Below are 21904 nucleotides of genomic sequence, written 5' to 3'. Positions count from 1 at the left end.
CAGGGATAATCGTTCCCTTATAATGGTATGTCTGTATATCAAAAATGGGTTGAATCGAATCAATACTTATCTTAGCCTCAGCCTTTGTATCGCATATATCGGTCAATATGTGAGTTACCTCAATGAAAATGAGCTAGCGTGTTTTACTCATAACAATGTATCTTAGTATCTAAAATAGATAAATGTGAGCGAAAACTTTATTTACTCCCATAAAACTAATATCAGAATTTTCGAACATCCGGTTGACTTTGCTATATATGATTAGTTTTTTTTAGTAAGTGACGTGTTAGTAGTATGTCGATTCAGCTTCCATATACTACATACATACAATAATTTTTCTCTTTATAACAATCCTTATGTGTCGGTCAGTATTGGAGTTACATATGTATAGTATAAGAATATATAACACCATAAAGTATTTTCCTGGCTTTGATTCTTGTAAGTTGCAAGAGTATAAAATGTTCGCGAGACCCGAACTTAGCACTTCCTAAATTTCCTTTTTGTAATTTAAATAACAACGCTTATAAGCTCATACTGCAAATATGTGGGAATTTCTATAAAATATCATTGAACATGTCAGAGTCATTCCATTTTAAATCAATGTCAAATACTGTTTTGCGCCATACCAATCACGTCCTCGACATCCAATCAGTTTCAAACTTTGCACACCGGCAGATTTTCAGGTGATATATTAAATATATATAAGCTCTGGAAATGCAGCTAACAGGAAACAAGTGGCGCACCCTTCTTCCGGCGACTCAGTTTTCATTGTCTACACATTGCAATATTAATTAAAAGATTTCCTTATATAACAGGCAGAGAGTTTGTCTTTCTCATTGGTGAGAGCAACCAACAAATACAGTACTAACTAAATGACCCAACTGTTCATGTGCAATATGCCAAACATCCTCAAGTGTAACAATAAGAGCGAACACAAATGCAAACGGTGTACTGTTTCTGTCGATAAAAGAAATTCCATTACAGCATTACAAGCCAGCAACTCGACGGCAAGCGCTTCCAATATCCTTCCGGCTGCCTCACTTAAAAATCAATGCGATTATAAAACACTTTAATCCACAGAAACTCAATTAAACATAACACAGCATTTACTGTAAAGCTAAATGACCAAACTAATAACATTTACATAGTGACCTGATGGAATTTTGTGGGATGTTTTTGAAAATAAATTAGGCGCAGGTAAATCAATTAAAGTATTTATCTCCCAAAGTCCGTAATAAAGTCACTTTATGCCCTCATTACATTCGCAACATAATCAAATATTGTTTAGTTTGAGTATATGCTATACGAGGATATTCGAGAATGAGAGGAGCAGTGCGTAAAGTATACGCCATGGTGTGTCACTATCGTAGGTGTATAGTATGTAGGCAGCTCATAGATACATGCAGTTGCTTTTCACGCTGAACTACATTTTCAATTAATGTTTATCCTTTAAAAGAGCGTCCACCCATCAACAGGTGGATGATCGACCTTGGATGCTCAGTGCAAAGGAACATCGTTTGTGGGCGGTGTGATTGGTTAGTAGCCCTCTATATTAATACACTTTGTAAACGCTTTTATCACGACACCTGAACGAAAAAGTTCAACAAATTTTAATGTCAAACTTATTACAGAAAGTTCAGGAAACTTTAAAGTTAGTACTGCAATTATATAACTAATTTGGTTAAAAAGCATCAGGGTATGAATCAAAAAGTTATTTAAAGGAAATCGATAAAATAAGTTTCTTTCACAATTGAAATAGTAATTTAATTTTTAACACTAGAATTACCGATGTTAAATATATACCTAGTTTTACCGCACCCGTCAAATTGACGGATTTTTGATTATGGCTTTCATAGTAACTTTTGAGTTAGTTTAAGTAAGTAAAAGAATATAATTTAGCAATAACAACATTTAATATATTAATTCTTTACTTATTTATAAAAAAAAAAAAACAGTTTCTATTTGAATGAGGCATATATTTTAAATGTACATGTTATATTAGTTGAACACTTGCCTTGTTGTTACTTGTTTTTTGGTTATATTTTCATCACAAATCTCTTTATACAAAATCTACGAACTGATTGCTGCCAAGTCCAAAATATTATAAAAAAGAACCTGCAAAGACCATCTACGTGAGTCTATATATATATATATGTACATGTATATATATGTATTGACGTCCTCCATTGCATAGATGATATATAATATATATTATAACCCTCATTTTGACGGGTCTTGGTATAAATAGGTAAAGGTCATACTGATTATGGAAATTAAAGTCGGTGAGGGAAAATTGAATAGTAATAATTAACTGTTCTTATATTTTATTAAAAGTCGTAATAAAACTCTGGAACAATTATATAAATAATAATCAAAGTTTTAAACAAGTAATTTGAAAACCGTCAAAATGACGTTCTTGGTAGTTGTAGTGTTAAAATACGACTTCAATATTGTAAAATATTTGTTATAATGAGTAATTAATATTATTATTATTTGAGTACAAAACATCGCATTTCAAATGAGATTCATTCTTTGCTTTGGTGGTCTTGCCATGCAATATTTATAAGTGAGATTTCCCTCTCCAAGCTTACCCTTGGTTCAGTTATAATTATGCACACAACTTTGTTTCAATGCAATTATTTAGCTTTTAATTCGCTTCACAAAGTTAAAAGCTTAGCACACAACAACCATAAATGCATCCTAGAAACGCTTATACTTAGAGTTAGTAAGGCGTTAAATTAAACACACACACATACATAAACATATATGTACATAGACAACCTAAACTCTTAGGGTTTCTACTTCTAGCGGAGTTGCTGAAGCTGAATTAGCTATAGCGGAATCACCACTGTTGTTATTGCTTTTATTTGCGGAAAGGTGAACATTAAGTATATAAATAGATGTATATACATATGTATATACAGACTGGCAATTACGGGCGGTTACACAAACCCTTATATAAAAATTTCCTATAAATACTCGTCTTTAACTGTACCCACTTTTTCCAATAAGGCCACCCACTTTATCCACTAATTAAAAATAAAAATCCAATAAGTCACACGTTGACTTGAAGTACGCTCAACGTGGCAAGCTGAGTTATGAAAGTATGTGTAGATATTTCTGGAATAAGAGTATAAGAAGACAGCACAGAACTGAGTGGTGACGTTGATGCGGAAAATAATAACACACGCAGTATTTAGATACATATATGTACATTAGGGTGTCCGTGAAAATTTCAGTTTTTGTCCTACAAAATTATCCAAAGTAGAAAAATTAAGTCTAAATCATGTTTCTGTTCCAAGATAGTGGATATAGAATAGCAAAATTTCAAGCATTATGCACAACGAATACAAAATACAACACTCTACAAAAAAGGTCAGCATGGTATTTTCATAAAACCACAGCTTTAAAAGTTATACCCCACCTACGTAATAACTTAAATACCTCTTCAAATTGAATTGAAAATCACAAAAACACATCTTTAGCATTTAAAGCCAAAAGTTTAATAGTTAAGAAGCCAAAATTAGATGGACCTAAGAATATTTTCAAAACACTTAGGACCACTGACGAAACCAATCATTCAGATATATACTTGTATTATGTCCTTCTGGTCTACGTATGGCGCATATTCCTCCCATTGTAGCTGAGGTATACTTTAGAGATATACATTCAGTAAAAAATATTCATTTAGTTCGGTAAGTTCACTGATAAACTACTGAAGGTGTTTAATTAAAAATGTCTGTTGCCTTCGAATGTCATTGAAAAGTTTCTATTTAGGTACATATTTGAGTTAACAATAAGCTATAAAATAATGTTCAGGAAAACCTAACTTTGGTGCAACAAGTGTTTGTCAGTGTCAAATCGTCCACGCACACATACAGTATTACAATGAATGCCAACAAGTTAAGTTAGACGCAATATGGCTGAAAGCCTCTGTAGCTAGTGCTCCTTATGTTTAATGTATAATAATAATTGTATTATTATTTTACAAATAATAAATACATAAAAAATACACATATATATATACATCTGCTGGTGAATGTAGCAGCCATGCAAATTAGTACATCAAAGGTTCTGCCATGAGACTGGTCATTCAATGTCCTACTTTCATAACTAAACCCAATTCAAGTAATGATTTTGTTGTAATTTAGGTCAATGATATCCAAAATAATATTTTATTGTTCAATGATAGTTGTATGCGGCAATAACATATTAAAACATGGTTTTTCAAAAATTATTTTCATTTACTCATTGAATACGTAAACAAATTCGAGAAACGGATTATAAATAATTTCACTTAAATTTAAATGTATCACCTTTGTAACTTGCCCAAACTTGTCAGTCGACTCCGCCGCGTTCAGTGTAATTCAAAAAATTTTTAAAGGCAGAAGGCGTTTTCGAAAACTTTTTAACTGGCCCGAAATTACAACAATTTGCATAAAATCCTATATCAGAAAACGAGCAAGTATATTTTCTCTTGATATTTTATCCATAAAAATATCATCGAACAAAAAAGTATAAGTATGAGAATATCGTATAATCATTCATACACATTTTAAACATTGTATCATGATATTTTATCTTCCCTTTCGTTTCCAATTTACTCAAACCCTACCACCTTAAGTATTTTCTTTTTAACTGACCTTGTCAAGTTACAACTAAAAGGCAAAACGCCTGTTATCACAACCATAAATGTTCCAAACATTCCCATTAGCACACCAAATAAATAAAATGAATCAACCACTTGTTGCTATTTACACGTTTACACCTACACACACACCAACTGGTCTATGCGAAGGGCTTCTTGCAGTTATACCTACAGTATTACCCACACAGCGAAAGAATGCGTCAATATGAAAAATATTGACTGAGGGTAAACAAAATGGATAGGTATGTATATTTACCTATATCAATATTATTGAACACATGAAAGGAGTGTCCTAAAAAAGCAACACAAGTAACTTCTGATTCATGCACAAATACAAAGCCATGTGCTCAAGCTTGTAGAAAGGACGAATAATCGATTTATTTCACACAAAGAAAGCGCCAACTAGCAACAAGTCCTCGGAGGCAGTGCGGAATATACGGTGGGTGTGCACTTGTATAGACACACTCAAATAAGGTAAAGTGGCATCAAGAGTGCACACGCTCTAAAACTTAAAAGGCTAACTAATACGAGGAAGAATTTACTTCCACTACTACAAAAGCCACAACCATTGAACAAAGCAAATCTGTTCAACAAGGTAGATCCTTGTGCAGTTGGTTGACGGCACACAGTTCAAAGGAAAGAGGAAAACCGAAGCGTACATTGCCGCTAAAAATAGATTTCAAACACAAAGTGTCTAAGTCTCTATCTCTAAACTCAAAACCCCGCAGTAATGGCGTTTATGATTGAGCCAATCTGCTGTTAGCATATATACATACATATAAACATACACATCTATATTTCAGACTACAACCATTCACAATGAAATTTCCATGTTGAGAGTATATGTGACTAAAAACACAGAAAAGAATAGGCCAAAGTGTTATGAAGAAGGAAAGATATACATGGTTAGCATTTGTGGGTGGTATGGCGAGTAGAGATTCAACCATATATGCCGAGTTAATCAGCTGAAAAATTCAATAATTCTCATAGCGTGCCAACCGACCGACGGCCGGAAGTTAGACTGTGTGCGGGGAAAACAAACATACAACGCCCATCTCTACATAATAAAATAGCCTGGGAGTACAGTAATACATAATACATAAATGCCCTGTTAAAAATAGCTGGCACTAAACTGGTTTAGTTTTTGAAGTACGACTGTCATTGCTGATGTATTTCACACTTGAAAGAATTAATATGTTTATGAGTTACAGCATTTTTAATATTATATAGTTTAAACTACCAAGAACTGCTGAAAAATTATGAAATTGTTTTGTTGCTGAATAATTGGTCCATCAGTTCCAACATTTCTACAAGGTAAGCACCTATGCACAAACATATGTACATTTTGTGTCGAACTGAGATGATTAAAAATTGATACTCAATATTATAGATACCCACCACATTTTGAAAAAAGTAATTTTTTATACTTTTTCAACTTGATGTTCTGCAAAAGAGATATTCCGAATGCCTTTAAGGAGCAGGAGTAAATTTTGTCAAACCGATACTTGAGGTTTAACTCGGTAGCTAATGGAAAATGACATATGTATATTCACAATGGCAATGCATTGAAGTTATATAAGCGATGTAGGATAAGAATTGAGTTGAATTTTAATAATTTTGCTGTATTTGAGTTAAAGCATCAAAAGGTACTGGAGTTAATAATAGGATATTTCAAGTCAGATTTCGTTAATTTTTTAAAATGCTTGTACTGTATTCAATTCTTTTTAATAATATTTTAATCTACTTTTGTGGACGAAAACATTTCATAATTTTTCCTTTTTTCATGAATGCTATTCATATAACTATACCCTGAACAAGGTATATTAAGTTTGTCACGAAGTTTGTAACACCCAGTGAGAAGCGTCGGAGACCCTACAAAGTATATATGTGACCTGGTCTACGGAAAGACGGCTTAGGTGTCAAAAAATCCAAAAATCAATTTTCACTTTTTAGTTGATTGTGATGGAAGATGAGATTTTTAACAGCTGTTTCCCAGAAAACTTTTTTTCGCACGATAGCTCCCTTTTCGTAAACCAGGTCATATATATAAATGATCAGTATGTCGAGCTGAGTCGATTTAATCATGTCCGTCCGTCCGTCAGTCTATATATATACGAACTAGTCCCTCAGTTTTTAAGATATTGTTTTGAAATTTTGCAAACATCATTTTCTATTCAAGAAGCTGCTTATTTGTTGGAATCGCCGATATCGTACCACTATAAGTTCTTGTATGGAAAATTTTCACATTTCACAATGTATTTTCTCAAAAGTTGGCACAGGTTATTTTCTAAAGCAACAATGTAATATCAGAATAAATTATTCAGATTGGTTAATTATATGCGACTAACTGCTTCAGGTAACAATATAATATCCGAAAAAATTGTTCAGAACGAATTATTATAGCATATAGCGTCCATACAAACTGAACACATAGCTACTAACAGAAATGCACCTATGAAGGGTATTTAGCTTCGGTGAAGCTGCAGTTAACGTTTTTTTCTTGTTTTTATTACCATTAACAATTTTTCTATAATATTATAGTTTTTCTTTATATCATTAGAAAACTGGTTCGGTGGTATGGCATAATGTGAGCCATGAGTAGCATATGAACGAATTTGATGATTCTTTTTTATTTGTATGTTATGTTCGTTTCCCCTATAACTTCTATTTCACTGCATCCTTTCTGCGCTGTCACAAACTTATTTACAAACTTAAAAGGCTCTAGTCATATTCTGTCATAAATAGAGCCATTACATATTGTATATCTTCCATACAGTTGAAGTAAGTGTGCGTATGCTTGAACGGGGACTTAATGTGACCAGTAACTGTAGAAATTTATTCCTCTACCACCCACCTGCCTTCGTTAGGGTTTATTTGTGCTTGTTAATGTATACATATATCCTCTGGCGGAGAAATTTTCAAAGAATAAACGACGGCTGCTAAAACTTTGCCGGAAATTAACTGATTACTTTTTTCTGAATACTTCAAATTCAATATTTTGCTTTTTTTTGTTCACAAACACAATTCACTCAACACATTCATTGAGGGTTTGTGCAGAACGAAAATTTTGCGTTGTTGACTTGAAACAATTTAATTCTTATTTGCAAGCGCTTAAAAGGACTGCAATTCTCAACAGACTTGTGAACTTCCTCAAAAAAATGCACATTAAATGCAAACCAACTGGTAAATTGCAAGCGTCGAATTGAAATAGAAACAAAAAAACTTTATTATGATTTTGAATTTGATTGTAAACGATCTACAAATATTACTGTCGGCGGTTTTTATAAATATTTTATGCTTTTTTGTAATCAATTCAAAGGCTTAGATTAGCAATTTTACCTTTTCCAATCGACCGGCTCAAAACGTGAAATTATCTGTTCTTTCAAGAAATACATACATGCGATGTGTGGGAAGTGACATCATCTTGTTGACACTACATGTCGCCGAGGTCGCGAGCTTCAATTTCAGACATCAATTAATCGGTTATCATGGCGCGATAACGTCGCCATTGACGGTTACGTTCTCAACGGTATCATTTTTGAAGAAATATGGAGCAATGACTCCACCGGCGCACAAACCACACCAAACCGTTGTTTTTCTGGATGAAATGGCAGCTCTTGAATCTCTTCAGGTTGCCCTTCGTCCCAAGTGCGGCAATTTTTCTTGTTTATAATACATACCCATTGAGCCGGTAATAGGCCTCGTCGCTGAACAAAGATAACATGATGGCTTGACACGACTCACGTGTAATCTGTCAAAAAAAGGCTTTTAAAAAAGTACATCTGCTTGGACCACCCGTTATTATATTATTGTTTACATATTCAGATCATTTCTCTTTTCTTTTTAATATCGATCTCTTCGCTCCAATATTTAGGACGCCAAGCATTAAAAGGTAGGAAATCGAACAAACTACACCAGATTTTTAAACAGGTTCACATCACAATAACACACACACTAATGTGCCTGCACATCTAATTAAGCTAGCTCACAAAATATCCCGAAAAAAATCAAAAATAATTAAATTTATGTCCAAAGATTGGTCCCCTAAAGGTTAGCGCATCACTGCAGTGTTTCAGCCGAATTTTCATGGGGATATTTTTTGCAGGCATCTCCGCACAGCAGTGTAATTGAGTTAAATATTAAGTTGATTATGCGCAGCACATAAAAAAGCATGGGCAATCGCTAACTGTGCGCTGTGTTGAGGAGCTAACTGAATGGCTTTTAAAACGGATTTGAACTCTTTGTATTGCGCGAATGCAGTTTACGCTTTTACTTGAACATATACGTGCATTCCGGTTACTAATGAATTATTTTTTTCCTTTGCAGAGATCGAGGCCGTTGAAGCGTGTAAATGGCTGCGTGCTGCCGGCTTCCCGCAATATGCCCAAATGTATGAAGGTGAGTGTAAATTGAGTGTTATAGTACATGTAAGCTGATTAAATAAAAAGAATCTGCACGCCTGCGCATAACACTAGTTTGAACTACAGAGATAATTAGGGATGTTGGTCTGCACACCTCTTGATAGTGAAACCCTTAGGAGCGTTAACTCAAAAAGCGAAAGTGTTTGCATTTTCTTAGTCCGAAAGGTCGACACAGCATGTGGCGACAAAAGGCAAGTATGCGTATATGTTTATGACATCTGATAATTAATGGTTGCCACGTTTCTTACGGCTTTTAATAACCGCAATTTTCGGCAACTTACACTCTTATTAAACACTAAACCACATACCTCCCCCCACACAAAAAAAAAGTGAAAACATTTAAAACCACAAGTGAGTTAACTCACACATCAATAAATTAATGAGGGCATGCAGTGAAGAAGTAATAACAATGCAATGAAAGTGCGAGTTTTTTTAGCAATGGTCAAAAACAACTTTTGGCATTTTTTACAACAGCAAAAAATTTTACTTCAATGAGAGGCAAAAGTGCATTGAAAAGATTCAGGAGCCATTTTTTTGTTTGTCAAAGCCATCATTTACCTTATCAACTGGCTTGCATTAATTTCTTTTTTTACAAACCATAAGAACTAATTAACTGATTGTAGTTATTACAAGTAGTTTCAAATAGCATTATAATAAAACAAAAAGTTGAATTATAAAAGCATATATATTATATAATTGTGTCAAATAGTGTCCTTTTCGGACACTTTCAATTCGAAATTTCTATCTGAAAATTAATATTTTCCGACTAGCTCAATTTTCGTTGAAAACTTATAATGGTAATCTTTATTGGCGATAATTATTTTTATTGTGCTCATAGAAATAAATTTATCGATCGTTTAACCCAAATTTAAGGCTTTAAAGTAAACACACATGCACAAGCAGCAGTTATGTGCTTGATATTTTCTTAATGAATGAAAGCACTAAACTCAAATACCAGCTAAGGTGCAAATTGACCTCACAAATTCTCGAGCATAGTTTTTTAGTATTTAAAGCAAAATGAAAGGTCAAGGCCTCCAATGAAAACTATAGTTTAGTTACTATAGTATTCAAAGCATATATGCATATATATGTATATATATTATGGTAACGGCTAAATCATGTCAAATTCAATTCAGACTAACTCGTATTTTCGAGTTAAATGACCCCTCAGTGTTCAAAAATAGTGACTATGAAACCATAGTTGTTTGACATACGAAATTTATTCGCTGTTTCTATATTATTCGACCTTTTTCTCGTAGAGACTTGAGTTCCATATATTGTATGTAAACCTTTGCCCTGCAGTCACACCTTCGATATTTTATTTCAATAAGCCTAACATTTCAAGACCGGTATTTAAAAGTGCAGACATTAGTATACAAGTATTTAACACAAAAAGGAATAATCCAAGCATTCTGGCGCAGAAATTCCGATGGAAACTAAAACGCAAAAAAGCTGAACAATTTCAAGGAAGAAAAAAATTAAATAATAAAAAAATATTCGGTCTACACGGGTAAAAAGGCCAAGTTCCCAAGTTTTTACTGTTGTTCCCGAAAGCGCAGTGATAATATGGAATAATCAGCATTCGCGCTATTTATCATTTAATTTCTTCTCATTTTGTAATTTTTTCAGTGTAGACTCTTTGAGCAACCAATTTAATATCACATTTCAAGGCATGTGGGGAAGCGTGTGTGGCACGTCGCAAACAAAAACCTGTATTTCTCATGAAATAAGCCTAATCTAGCATTCGGCTGCTCTTACGAGGCGACAACCTTGCAAAAATTTAGTATTTCCCAAAATAAAAAAGAAATTTAGCAAAGGACGTCTTTAACCATTCAAAGGGATTCACAGAAAGTTTTTTTTTATTCGGGTATTCACGCAAACATTTTTGAGACAGGAAGAATGCAATTGATAGAAAAGATATGCGCATGAATGTCGCTAAAGTGGAGTAGAAGCAACAGCAAAATAAAAGTCTTTGTATTTGAAATTTGCGAACAAAAGAAGATTGTTAAGATACAGCGCCTATATTATGTAAGGCAACTGATATATCAACTTCACTATATCGGTGCACTTTTGGAAAAAACTTCATTTAAATTAAAGTTTTATGTGTAATAAGTTTGAATTAATATGTACATAATTAACAAAACAAGAGATGGCAGTAGTACACAATAAGCCAACATTCTATTCTTTCCATGCCTAATGTAAATTATGGTTTAAGGTTTAGCGAGTTAGTACTCACATTAGTTGCCATACGTAAGAGAGATTATTTAAGATAATTAATACGACTTGGTTACAGTCGTAGAAAGATTTAGAGTTTCGAAAACTGTTTTTACCTAAATTTGCTTATTCTAAAAATGTTGACCAACTTACAAAGAACGGTAATGAAACTATGGAAGATAATATACCTTCAGCATCACAGAAATCAGGCCTAAAAGAATAAAATTCAGGAATAGACAATAAAACATTGGACACACCTCTCTTCGAAGCTCTTAAAAATCGTACAAATTCGAATGTAACCTTTTTAGTCAAATAACTTGAAAAAGAATTCGAAGGAAACTGATCAGATAACATCCAACCAGCAAAATTTAATTGTAGTAACGCGCGAGACAGATCAATAATTCATTTCTACATGGCTCCTAAAACAAGCTCTACAACCAATATTGGCGCACTGGCAGACACGGGTTCAATGACTGCTGCTACATGCAGAACACATGAGTATCATAAAACGCCGCAGCATGTTGCATGCGAGAGAAAAAGGGTGAATCTGAAATACAAGCAACAGATTAAGCGACGCGCTTTCGCTTTTTGTGCCCTGCCTTCTAAATGCTGCAAGTTTGGGCTGTAGCTGCCATCCACACTTCGCCACTTGAACCTTAAACCACTGGGATTGGCTTTTTCGGAGTTGCCCGCAAACTGAACCTGCTCTTATTTAAATTTATTTGCTATCTTCCTTAATGCTTTTTCTGCAATATTTCGGTCGCGCCCTTTCGCGGGTGAATTGAACTGAAAAGTTTCAATGCCGACTGCAGCACGCACGGCGACTTGTTGCGTGCAGCAGTACTCATATTAGACATGTCGCTGTAGCTTTTGTTCAGCATTCCCTCGACTGTGTGTGCTTGACCTTGAAAGGGTTTGCATATTATCATAAATTTCCTGATTCAACTTGTTGTATTCTTTATATCGACGTTGCGACGGAGCACACAAGCCAGACGTGTCAGAAGTCTCTCCTTTTTCTTTTTGCACGAGCGTTAATAATTTTTTTTTTTCGCCCTACACCCAAAATGATTAATGCGAATTTTTAATGAAATTCTTGTAGTTTCGTAATTTTTGTGTACATTCTGCGCTTCGAAAGCTGCTTACCTGGTCCTCGTCGGATCCCGAGCAAGTGTCATATAGTATTTTGTTGAAAGTTGGGCGGCAGTTTCGAAATTGTGTGTCGCTTATTTTCTTTAGATTTGATTGCAATTCGTATCCATCTCCGAGTGGACTCCCCTCACGAAACTCTCAATTTCGCGGTCATTATTCACTCTCGTCGCTTCAAAGGTGTTCCGTCCGCTGGCTGCACGCACAAACTTTGCTGCATATTTGCAAATTGGTTTAATCATGCAATTGATGTGCGACCATTTGTTTTAATAAGAAACGACTGTCCGGCGGCTAACCGCTAACAGGTACGGCGTAAGCAAGCGCAACGCACTTTGAACACAGTGATAAGCAAATTAATTTTCACTCTTTTATTATTGGGGAGTTAAAAAGAAATGCCCGTTAATAGCTGTGGCCGCAGTCAATTTTTCATGCCGATAAATGATGACTTAAAGCGAAAAGGTAAATAAGCAACTTAAGTCATTGAAGACTACAAGACAATATCATATGGACTTGCTTAGCAGACTATAGTACTAGAAATTTAAAGTACATTTCCTCGTTTTTTTCTTTAAGATAATTTACGCATGGATACGTGGAGAAGAGTGGTTTTGTGTTTAAGTCCATGATTCCTATGGAAAATCGGCTATTGAATTGAATATACTTATATGATGGTTGGACCTCTTCTTTAAAAATCAGACGTAATAAATTCCTAGCCGTCGAAAAATAATTTTAAATTACACCCGAAATAAAAATGGAAAAGAAAGAATTTCATAAGAAATTTCGCAATTTATTGTGGAAAAATTTGCACTGATGCCAAAAAGGGACTTGTGGAGGCGAACGCCATGCGAACCAATGAAATAAAGTTCATCAAGATCTCCAACACTCACTCTGAAAGTATCGAAGGAACGTGTTTTAACATATCGTTACATAATTGAGTGTCATGTGACACATAATCGACACAATCGACGTGTTGAAAATAATTGTTATTTTGACTTTGAAAAGCTTTCATATTTACCATATTCTCCATATCTGATTATCAGAATCGTTTTATTGTCCTCACACCCCAATAGAATGGTTGCTGTGAATAATAATTGCTATAAGAGATAATCACCGAGAGTGGACCTCTTTTCGAACATAAATCAAATCTGCAGATATGGTATCGAAAATGTCCACAATCCCGAAGTTCAACCTGAGAACTGTAAATTTTTCTTTATCAAATTTTTCGGCATTTAAAGTTCTCGCACTGTTTGTTCGAATAGTAAAATAGATACGACCGAAATGTTTTGCAACGCAGAGCTTTTTTAGCTTCATGAATCATAAAAGAAGAAGAACTGAAAGCTTCTTGTCTAATAAAGTGGGAGTCTTAAACTATCCACCAAAATGGATACTAAACTTGAGTCAGAGATGCAATATGATCGGATTATAACCGTATGCCATGTATAAATAAGTAAATTTTTTTTTTTTTCGATGGCACTCGGAAAAATATAAAGGCATCTGAAATAGTAGAAAGAATAATTGGAAACGCATTTGATTCTATTTAATTGTCTACACTTGTACTTAACCCACTTTTAAGCGCTCATAAAAAACATAATATATGTAAATATTTTTCCTATAGTACAAAGTTTAAATTTAGCACATTATAGCTATTATGATCACTTCCTTTAGTTCGCAGAGAAAACATTTCTCCACTATCGATTTCTAATATTAATTATAAATATGTGTTTTCGAATGCATAAGTACATATGTGTTTAAGTTTTTCCCAGATCGATGCACGAGTTCATTACACTTACTCATTCATTCACTGTATCATTCTTATGGCGATGTATGAATAAACAATGCTCGCGCTGCCGACAATTCGAATAAAATTGCTGTCAGTAATTTACACCGTAGCTCTTCTAAGTCCGCTAGTGGCGTTTGACACCAGTACAACATGCGGAGGCGCCGCAACGCAACACGTCATTGCAGTATTTACGTAGTGCGGCAATGCGTCAGTGCCCACGAACCACCAACACACTCACTCCTTGGCACGTCTGTAATCAGCTTAAAAGTTTCGTACTGGTTCGCACTTCCTTCCATCAATGGCGCTTTTGTGGAAGTACATACGTACATATGTGTGTATGTGTGTGTGACTATGCCTAGAACTAATTCTTCTCGCCACAAGTTATTTATATTCAACAAGACGCCATAAAGCAACTAAATAATCAACGCGGCTACCTTCATTTCTCCCCACTTGTAGCCGCTCAGTCGACGGACGTAATATCAGTGCTATCGAAAATTGATTCGATGACACGTAGAACTTGATTGCCTACATTCAAATCGAAACAGCGAAGACTCAACAGTCTGGTGGGAAACGGAATGTCAAATGCATGTTTGTTTTCGTCCGTGTTTGTGACTTTGGTCCACAGCGTAGTCGTACGTTCCGTTGGCTAACCGCGAGGCGGTGAACGAGCGGATGGCGGTTTTGGCAAACTTGAATTGGATTTAAAATTTTTCTTTATTTCCCATATTTAATTTCGACATTCGTATTTGCCTATGAAAATGCAATGGGCAACCGAGGAACGTTTGAAATTTGTTCATTCATTGACTGGGAACGCTGCAGGCAACATTGCTTTTGGCTGATTTTCTTGCCTTAGTGTAGGCGCTTGCCAGTGAAGCAATCAAAGAATATACGTCATCCAAGACTCGTTGTTTCAAATATTTGCCAAGAATTTTTACTTTACTTATAGGTCGCCTATATATGTATATGTATATCGTTATAACTAATCAAGTTTTAATATACATATATCTTCCTCCTTTCGACAGATCACCAGTTCCCCCTCGACCTGACTAACGTGGCCAAGGATCACACCAACCTAGAGAATGATCAACTCCAATCACTCTACCGACGTCTTTGTATATTGAATCGCTGCGCCAACATGCGCCTCGACCAAGCACACAAGGCGCAAACGCCGCAGGTTTGTCAACTTCCCCTCTCTAAATTACCCCTTAAAGTACAACAAATCATCAACTCAATCACGTACGATTCATCCCAGCAGAAGGAGGACTCCGATGATGAGAATTGTGCGCTTAGCGAAAATTGGACATTCCAGCCACATATACGTCGTTGGTCGCGCATTGGTGAAATGGGTCTTGAGCTGCCACCCGCCGGTAAGTTGAATATCGAGAAGACAGAAAGTTCATCTAAGGAGTCCAGTCCGGATCGCTTTGAAGATGACAGTTACGACATGCCTGGCGGTGGTGGCCTTTCGCTTACTCTACCTGGTAATTCCACAGACTCCATTCTCAATGAATCGACCGATTCAGCAGCGGTGCGTTTGCGTCGCACTGGTAGTGAACGTTTTAAGGATGGTGCCAAAGCATTCCTGCGACGCGTAGAGTCTATAAAATCTCGGCGACGAAAGCGTCAAAATCGTGAGGGTATTGTTATCAGTGGGCCACAAGCATTGGATTTGTCACAACTCGGCCAGCGCAGTAGCATACGTAAACCGGATGCGGTATATTCCACACCACCTTCACCATCAGCGGTCAGTCCAATGCATACATTCCCGAAGGGTCCGATGTTTGGAAATGAACTGAAGGTACCATCACAAAGTGAAACTTTCCTCAGTCCGAATCGGGCGAGTCCCAAACGTACACCGACCACACCGCGTTCGATGCGTGCCAGCCCACTACATTTTTTCTCGAATCCGATGCCACATTTGAAGGAGGGCAAGTCAGATGATTCTTCTTCATACTACAGCGATAGCCAAGAGTCGTCCGCAGGTGGTAAATTATCCCTGCGTAAGACTCCATCAAAAACACGCAGATTTTTGCAACGCACAGGTAAAGTAGATGATATAGGCGCACATTCAGACTCCGAATGTCATCACGGTAGAAAATTACTGATAAAGGACGCCAATTCCAACACCACTGAGGTACGTGAAATTCTATATGAGCAAATGAAAACTGAGCTCTATTATATATTTTTATATTCCACAGATAAAAGTCAAGAAACTGACTCGCGGTGGCTCACTTAATTTAGGTAAGGACCCTAAGAAACGAGAGGGTTTCCGGTCGGCGAGCTTCCGTTCGCGTTCCACTTCACGTAAAGAAACAAAACCTGAAGAAACCGAAAATATTAAACGGTAAGGGTATAATTACATAAAATGGGAAAGTGCTTGGTTATTTAATTTTATTTGTCGTCACACACATCAGTACCCCGGTTGTGCGATGGCATAGTTTTCAGATGGAGGAGCGTCCAAACATGATCTTTCGGAAATGTTTCTCGCAAAAGATCGATCCTAACATGAACAATCATGGCATTCCATTTATGGCCATGTCAGCAGGCCAGCTTCACATTCTACGCAAGCTTGCCTTGGTCATACTCACCGGGTATATGGAGCGCTACTGCCCCACACATCGCTCAGGTTGGAATTGGGAGCTCCCCAAGTTTATTAAGAAAATCAAAATGCCCGACTACAAAGACAAGAAAGTGTTCGGAGTACCACTGTTATTGATATTGCAACGTACCGGGCAGACGTTGCCGATTGCGATACGAGCAGCCTTCCGTTGGCTGCAGGTACGCGCTCTCGATCAGATCGGCCTGTTCCGCAAGAGTGGTGTCAAGTCCCGCATCATCAAGCTAAAGTCAGAAGTGGAACAACTCGATTCAACGTCGCTTTGTATGGAAGTGTATGACACACAACAAGCTTACGATGTAGCCGATATGTTGAAGCAGTATTTCCGCGATCTACCCGAATCGTTGCTCACCACCAAGATGTCCGAAACCTTCGCAGCGATTTTCCAACGTATGTTGCAAATAATTGATGTCTACGAAAATAAAGTTATGTGTTAATGTGTATTCATACATTTTGTAGATCTTCCCAAGGACGTGCGTTTAGAAGCAGTACAGTGCGCGGTACTTCTACTACCGGATGAAAATCGCGAAATACTTTACGCTTTGTTGGAGTTCTTGACACTAGTGGCAGCCAATGCGGATCAAAATCAAATGACTGCAAATAATTTGGCGGTTTGCCTGGCGCCATCGCTCTTCCATAGCACTATTTCGACTGGTGTAGCTTCGGTTTCAGCCTCACCCAGGAGGCGCAAGGGTGCCGGTGTGCCTGACGATAAGGAACTACAAGAGGCAAAAGCTTCCCATGAATGCCTGTCCTTTATGATTGAAAACTACAAACAAATCTTCACTGCGAGCAAAGATAAGATAAGCAAATGCAATTTCGGCTATATGGAAGAGTCGAAACCAGTACCTCTGGAGGCACTAGGCGAGGGCATGCAGTTCCATAATTGGCGAGGATATCTATATGAATGTACCAAGGCCACAATCAAGGAGGGTAGAGAAAAGTGAGTGTGGCAGAGTATATTACCTCCAGTATTAGTTTGATATGTTCTTATTGCCCTTTTGTAGAACTCGTGGCTGGTTCACGATCTCTTCACAAAATGACAGCAATGTGGACATTGCCTACAAGAAAGTGGGCGACGGCCACCCTTTGCGTTTGTGGCGCTGTACCACTGAAGTCGAGGGCCCGCCTACAGAGGTCTTGGACTACATCATCAAGCAACGCGCCTCATGGGATTCGAACTTGCTGGAGAGTCAAACTGTTAAGAAACTGGACGCCTCGACGGAAATATTCCAATATGCCATAGACGGGCAGTTCACCACCGACTTCTGCGTGCTACGGTAAGGCCAAAAATCCTATTCAGGAAATATTGATTCACATATTTTGTGTTTTTTTCACAGCTCTTGGCAAACAACTGATCTGCCGCGCGGCGCCTGTGTTATTGTGGAAACCTCCATCGATCATGCAAAGGCAAAACCGATGTTCGGTGCCATTAGAGGTGTTGTCCTGGCTTCGCGCTATTTGATAGAGCCCTGCGGCAGTGGACGATCACGCGTAATGCATTTGACGCGGGTGGATGTTAAGTAAGTAAAAATAATTACTATAAATTCAATATACTTAAATTTCAAAAAATTAAAATGTGTAATCATCAACTTCTCCCAGGGGCCGGACTCCCGAGTGGTACAACAAGAGTTACGGACACATTTGCTCACTGTATTTATCAAAAATCCGCTTGGCGTTCAAGCATGTCGCTGACGGTCCTGAGAGCAAAGTGTAATATAATATATATACAGTATCGTGAGATTAACGTCGGAAATCCAAAATATAAACCACACAAATTTCGAAACACGAAAATTCGATAAACAACTTAAAGACATCACATAACTAAAGAAATCCTGAGAACTGATTTAAGGAAAAATTATCTTGCATTACTTGCATTAATTAAAGGCATTTACTTTTTACTCAAAGCAAAAATATTAAACAAAAAAATATGTTAAAAATTAAAGCAAACACTACCCAAATACGATAAGAGTTCGAAAGTGCCCAAACTGAAGTTACAAAATATTTTTTAAAAGGTTCAACAAGGTTTACAAGAATATTACATAAGCGTAAATGACTCATTTAAATGATATTTCTTAAACAAAACAAAAACAAAGCGTTCAAAAAGTAACGCACTTTAAACTAATACCCAGGAAGAATTACATATGTAAGAATCGCTTAGAAGTGCGCGCTTGTATTTTGAGTCCCTGCAATTAACGGGAATGGAATTGTGTAAAAAAAATTGGCATTTATCACGGATAGCGCTCAAATTCCTTCATTACCTCTATTAAAATACTGGCTAATTCGCCTAAGGAAAAGGAGGATATCAAGCCGTTCTCAATTTTACTTAAATACTTTATATATTATGGAAAATTTTTATATTTTTCCAAATTGACAGAATGCAATATTTTTTCGTAGCCTTAAAAATTACGGAAGTAAAAATTAAATCTAAATGTAAAAACATTGTAAATAGTAAAGAATTAGTTTAAGAGCCATGCGGCATTTTTTAGACACTAAGATTACTAGTTTATTTGTAACATATTAAAATAAAAAAAAATTAAAACGTAAACCACTGCAAGGAGTTAGTGGAAAGTGGTGGTGTATGTTAGCCCTCTAACACAAGATAATACTCAAAACTGAAGCATCACAAAAGTTTTTTTTTACCGAAAATACCATTGCCTTTAAAAAGATGAAAGAAACTAACTTTAATTATACATGAAGTTTCACGTATATTTCCGAACTTCGTGCACTTAAATATACAAACATACAATAAATTAACAAAATCGTAAAACTCTATGTTGACGTATTAACGTAGAAATCAGCGACAATTAATTCATTTGGAAGATGAATGAAAATAACGACACTTTCGATCCGAGACTACTACTGGCAATGGAACAGAGAGAAAATTATCAACTAAATGGAAAAGTAATTTATATGGAAAATAATTCAACTAGTCAAATTGTTAAATTTAAGCCTAACCGTATACTGTGTATGGAACCAGAAAGAGAGCAAGCGCGAATGAGAGCGGTGCAAAGCATAAGAAACGGTATTAAATTAATTGTTATACCCAGCAAATATCTGTAAATTACTAACCTTAATATTTAAGTGCCCGTATACCGACTCGATGTCTATATGTATATGTGCATATATATTTTCCCGAAGGAGTACGAGTAGTTAATGCGCGAGATTATTGAGTAGACGAAAGAGTAATTCGTTTGAATAAAAGTTCAGGATTATAACATTGGATATTTTTAGCAATTATACAGTTATACCTTAGTGAGTATATATGAATGTTGAACGTATGCAGAAATACATGTCAAAAACTATGTTTACTCAAATATCGTGTTTGCTGCTCTMAAAMAAAWAAAWAAAATTAWAWAWAMAWAWAMAAAAAAAAAAAAAAAATTTTTAATTTTCATAATCGTGTGGGTTAGACTGTGTGGGCTTTTGAGCTGAGGTATCGCCCAGTTTGAAAGACACAAGATTTCATGTCATGCTATTATATACAAAAGGAGCAGTCAAACTTCTATTGTAATTGTTAACTTATCCTTTCTTTCATAACAATTTTCTGTCAAAAGCATTCCAAATTGATTTTCAATATAGAAGTTTAGCCCAAAACTCAGCATGTACACACTTACACAACAACTTTTTACTCCAAAATACATTTTATTCGCCACTACTGTACTATACCATGTTTACGTGGTGCTTTGGTGGTGCGTGTCTGTACTACATCCTCAAAGGTTCAAACCACAGTACGACGTACATTTTAAGGTGACCAGGATCAACTATTATGTGCGGAACGCAATGCTCGCGACAGACTGCAGCAGCACGACAGTGAACTGAAAATGGCGTTGTGAATCCTACTRCATGAACGTTTGTGAGAGGGCAGCAACATAACAATGGCCGGCATGTACACAAAACAATGCAGTTGTCCATTTTGCATGTACACAATTTCGTTGTGGTCATACCAATACCTTGCACTTCAATGAAATTTTAATATTTTGTTCAAAGTGAATTTTTTAAGCAAAAAATAAGTAAATAGGTAAATTTATTTGTTTTAAATTATCAATTGTTATTATAAATGATGTAACAGAGCTATTTTATGCTTTTATTTATAAATTAACGTCAGGTTTGTTAGAGCTGTGGATAATTTTACATTTTACATATTAGTGGCATCACCACTCTACCTCATCTCTCTATCTTCCATTATACTGTCAACTCTGCTGTCGTTGGCAAATATAGTATTAAATTGAAGTTAGCGAGAACGACAACTGTCGGCCTGCAGTCGTGTAGTCGTGCAGCTGTCAAAATAGGTCCGTCCATAACAACGTGTGTATTTTAATATTTGACAGATGGCGTTTGCAGTCTGTCGCGAGCATTGTGTTCAACACATTAAACTGCAATCCGACAAAAATGAAACTTTATAGTTCGGTGTATGCAATATATTATATAATTTAATATAATATAATATAATAATACTCGTATAATATGGGGACTCTCTTGGCCTTGCAAAATTGCAGATTGGAAAAATCCTATACCGAAATATACAAGGGCACGAGAGCACCCATTGCAGAATCTAGTGATATTTATATGAATAGCTGATACGGTCAATTTATTGTAAATGAGTATTGTGCATGGCTATTTTGAATTGGCGCTCTTTCTGCATTCATTCTTAACAAAAGACTTTAACAAATCTTTATAATTTAAATGGAAATTATCAAATATATTTAAAATTTACCTTCCTAAACCATTTAATGGCATAATTCATAAATAATATTGGTATTGTCGGTCTAAAATATTAAATGAAACACTTAAACCTAAAATGGCTATCGGATATTAAATAATGCAATAAACATATTAATGCATCCACTTTGGACTTAATTTTTTTTTTTTATTTCGTGTTCCAAAAACCTGATTGAAAAAAAACTGTAATGTGATCCCACAAACTGGGTTAAAAATGTATTTTTGGCGAATAAAAACAAAAATTTTAATACCAAGCAAATAATTTACAATTAAACAAGTGAAGAATTGCTAAGTTCGGATGTAACCGAACATTTTATTCTCTCGCAACTTTCAAGAATCAAATTAGGGGAAAAGCATTA

General features: G+C 35.8%; 1 protein-coding gene across 4 annotated transcripts in view; it reads left to right on the top strand.

Annotated features, from left to right (window-relative positions):
- The window catches only part of LOC108976562, a 264077-nt gene extending 244278 nt beyond the window's left edge, over positions 1–19799 (top strand). For 2 of the 4 annotated variants that reach the window (XM_018945756.1, XM_018945759.1), the window contains 8 exons: positions 8975–9046; positions 15229–16340; positions 16405–16550; positions 16621–17213; positions 17283–17766; positions 17831–18103; positions 18164–18346; positions 18426–19799. In XM_018945756.1, coding sequence (XP_018801301.1) covers positions 8975–9046; positions 15229–16340; positions 16405–16550; positions 16621–17213; positions 17283–17766; positions 17831–18103; positions 18164–18346; positions 18426–18540 — 2978 coding nt within the window. In that variant the 3' untranslated portion in view covers positions 18541–19799. The remainder of the gene's footprint in view (positions 1–8974; positions 9047–15228; positions 16341–16404; positions 16551–16620; positions 17214–17282; positions 17767–17830; positions 18104–18163; positions 18347–18425) is intronic. The other 2 variants (XM_018945761.1, XM_018945760.1) reach the window with 2 other exon arrangements.
- Positions 19800–21904: the final 2105 nt, after the last annotated feature.

This window comes from Bactrocera latifrons, unplaced genomic scaffold (assembly GCF_001853355.1).
Source record: "Bactrocera latifrons isolate USDA-ARS-PBARC rearing strain unplaced genomic scaffold, ASM185335v1 scaffold_78, whole genome shotgun sequence".
NCBI lineage: Eukaryota > Metazoa > Arthropoda > Insecta > Diptera > Tephritidae > Bactrocera > Bactrocera latifrons.
Note: the sequence above shows the minus strand (reverse complement) of the source record. Positions and strands in the feature narration are given on the sequence as shown.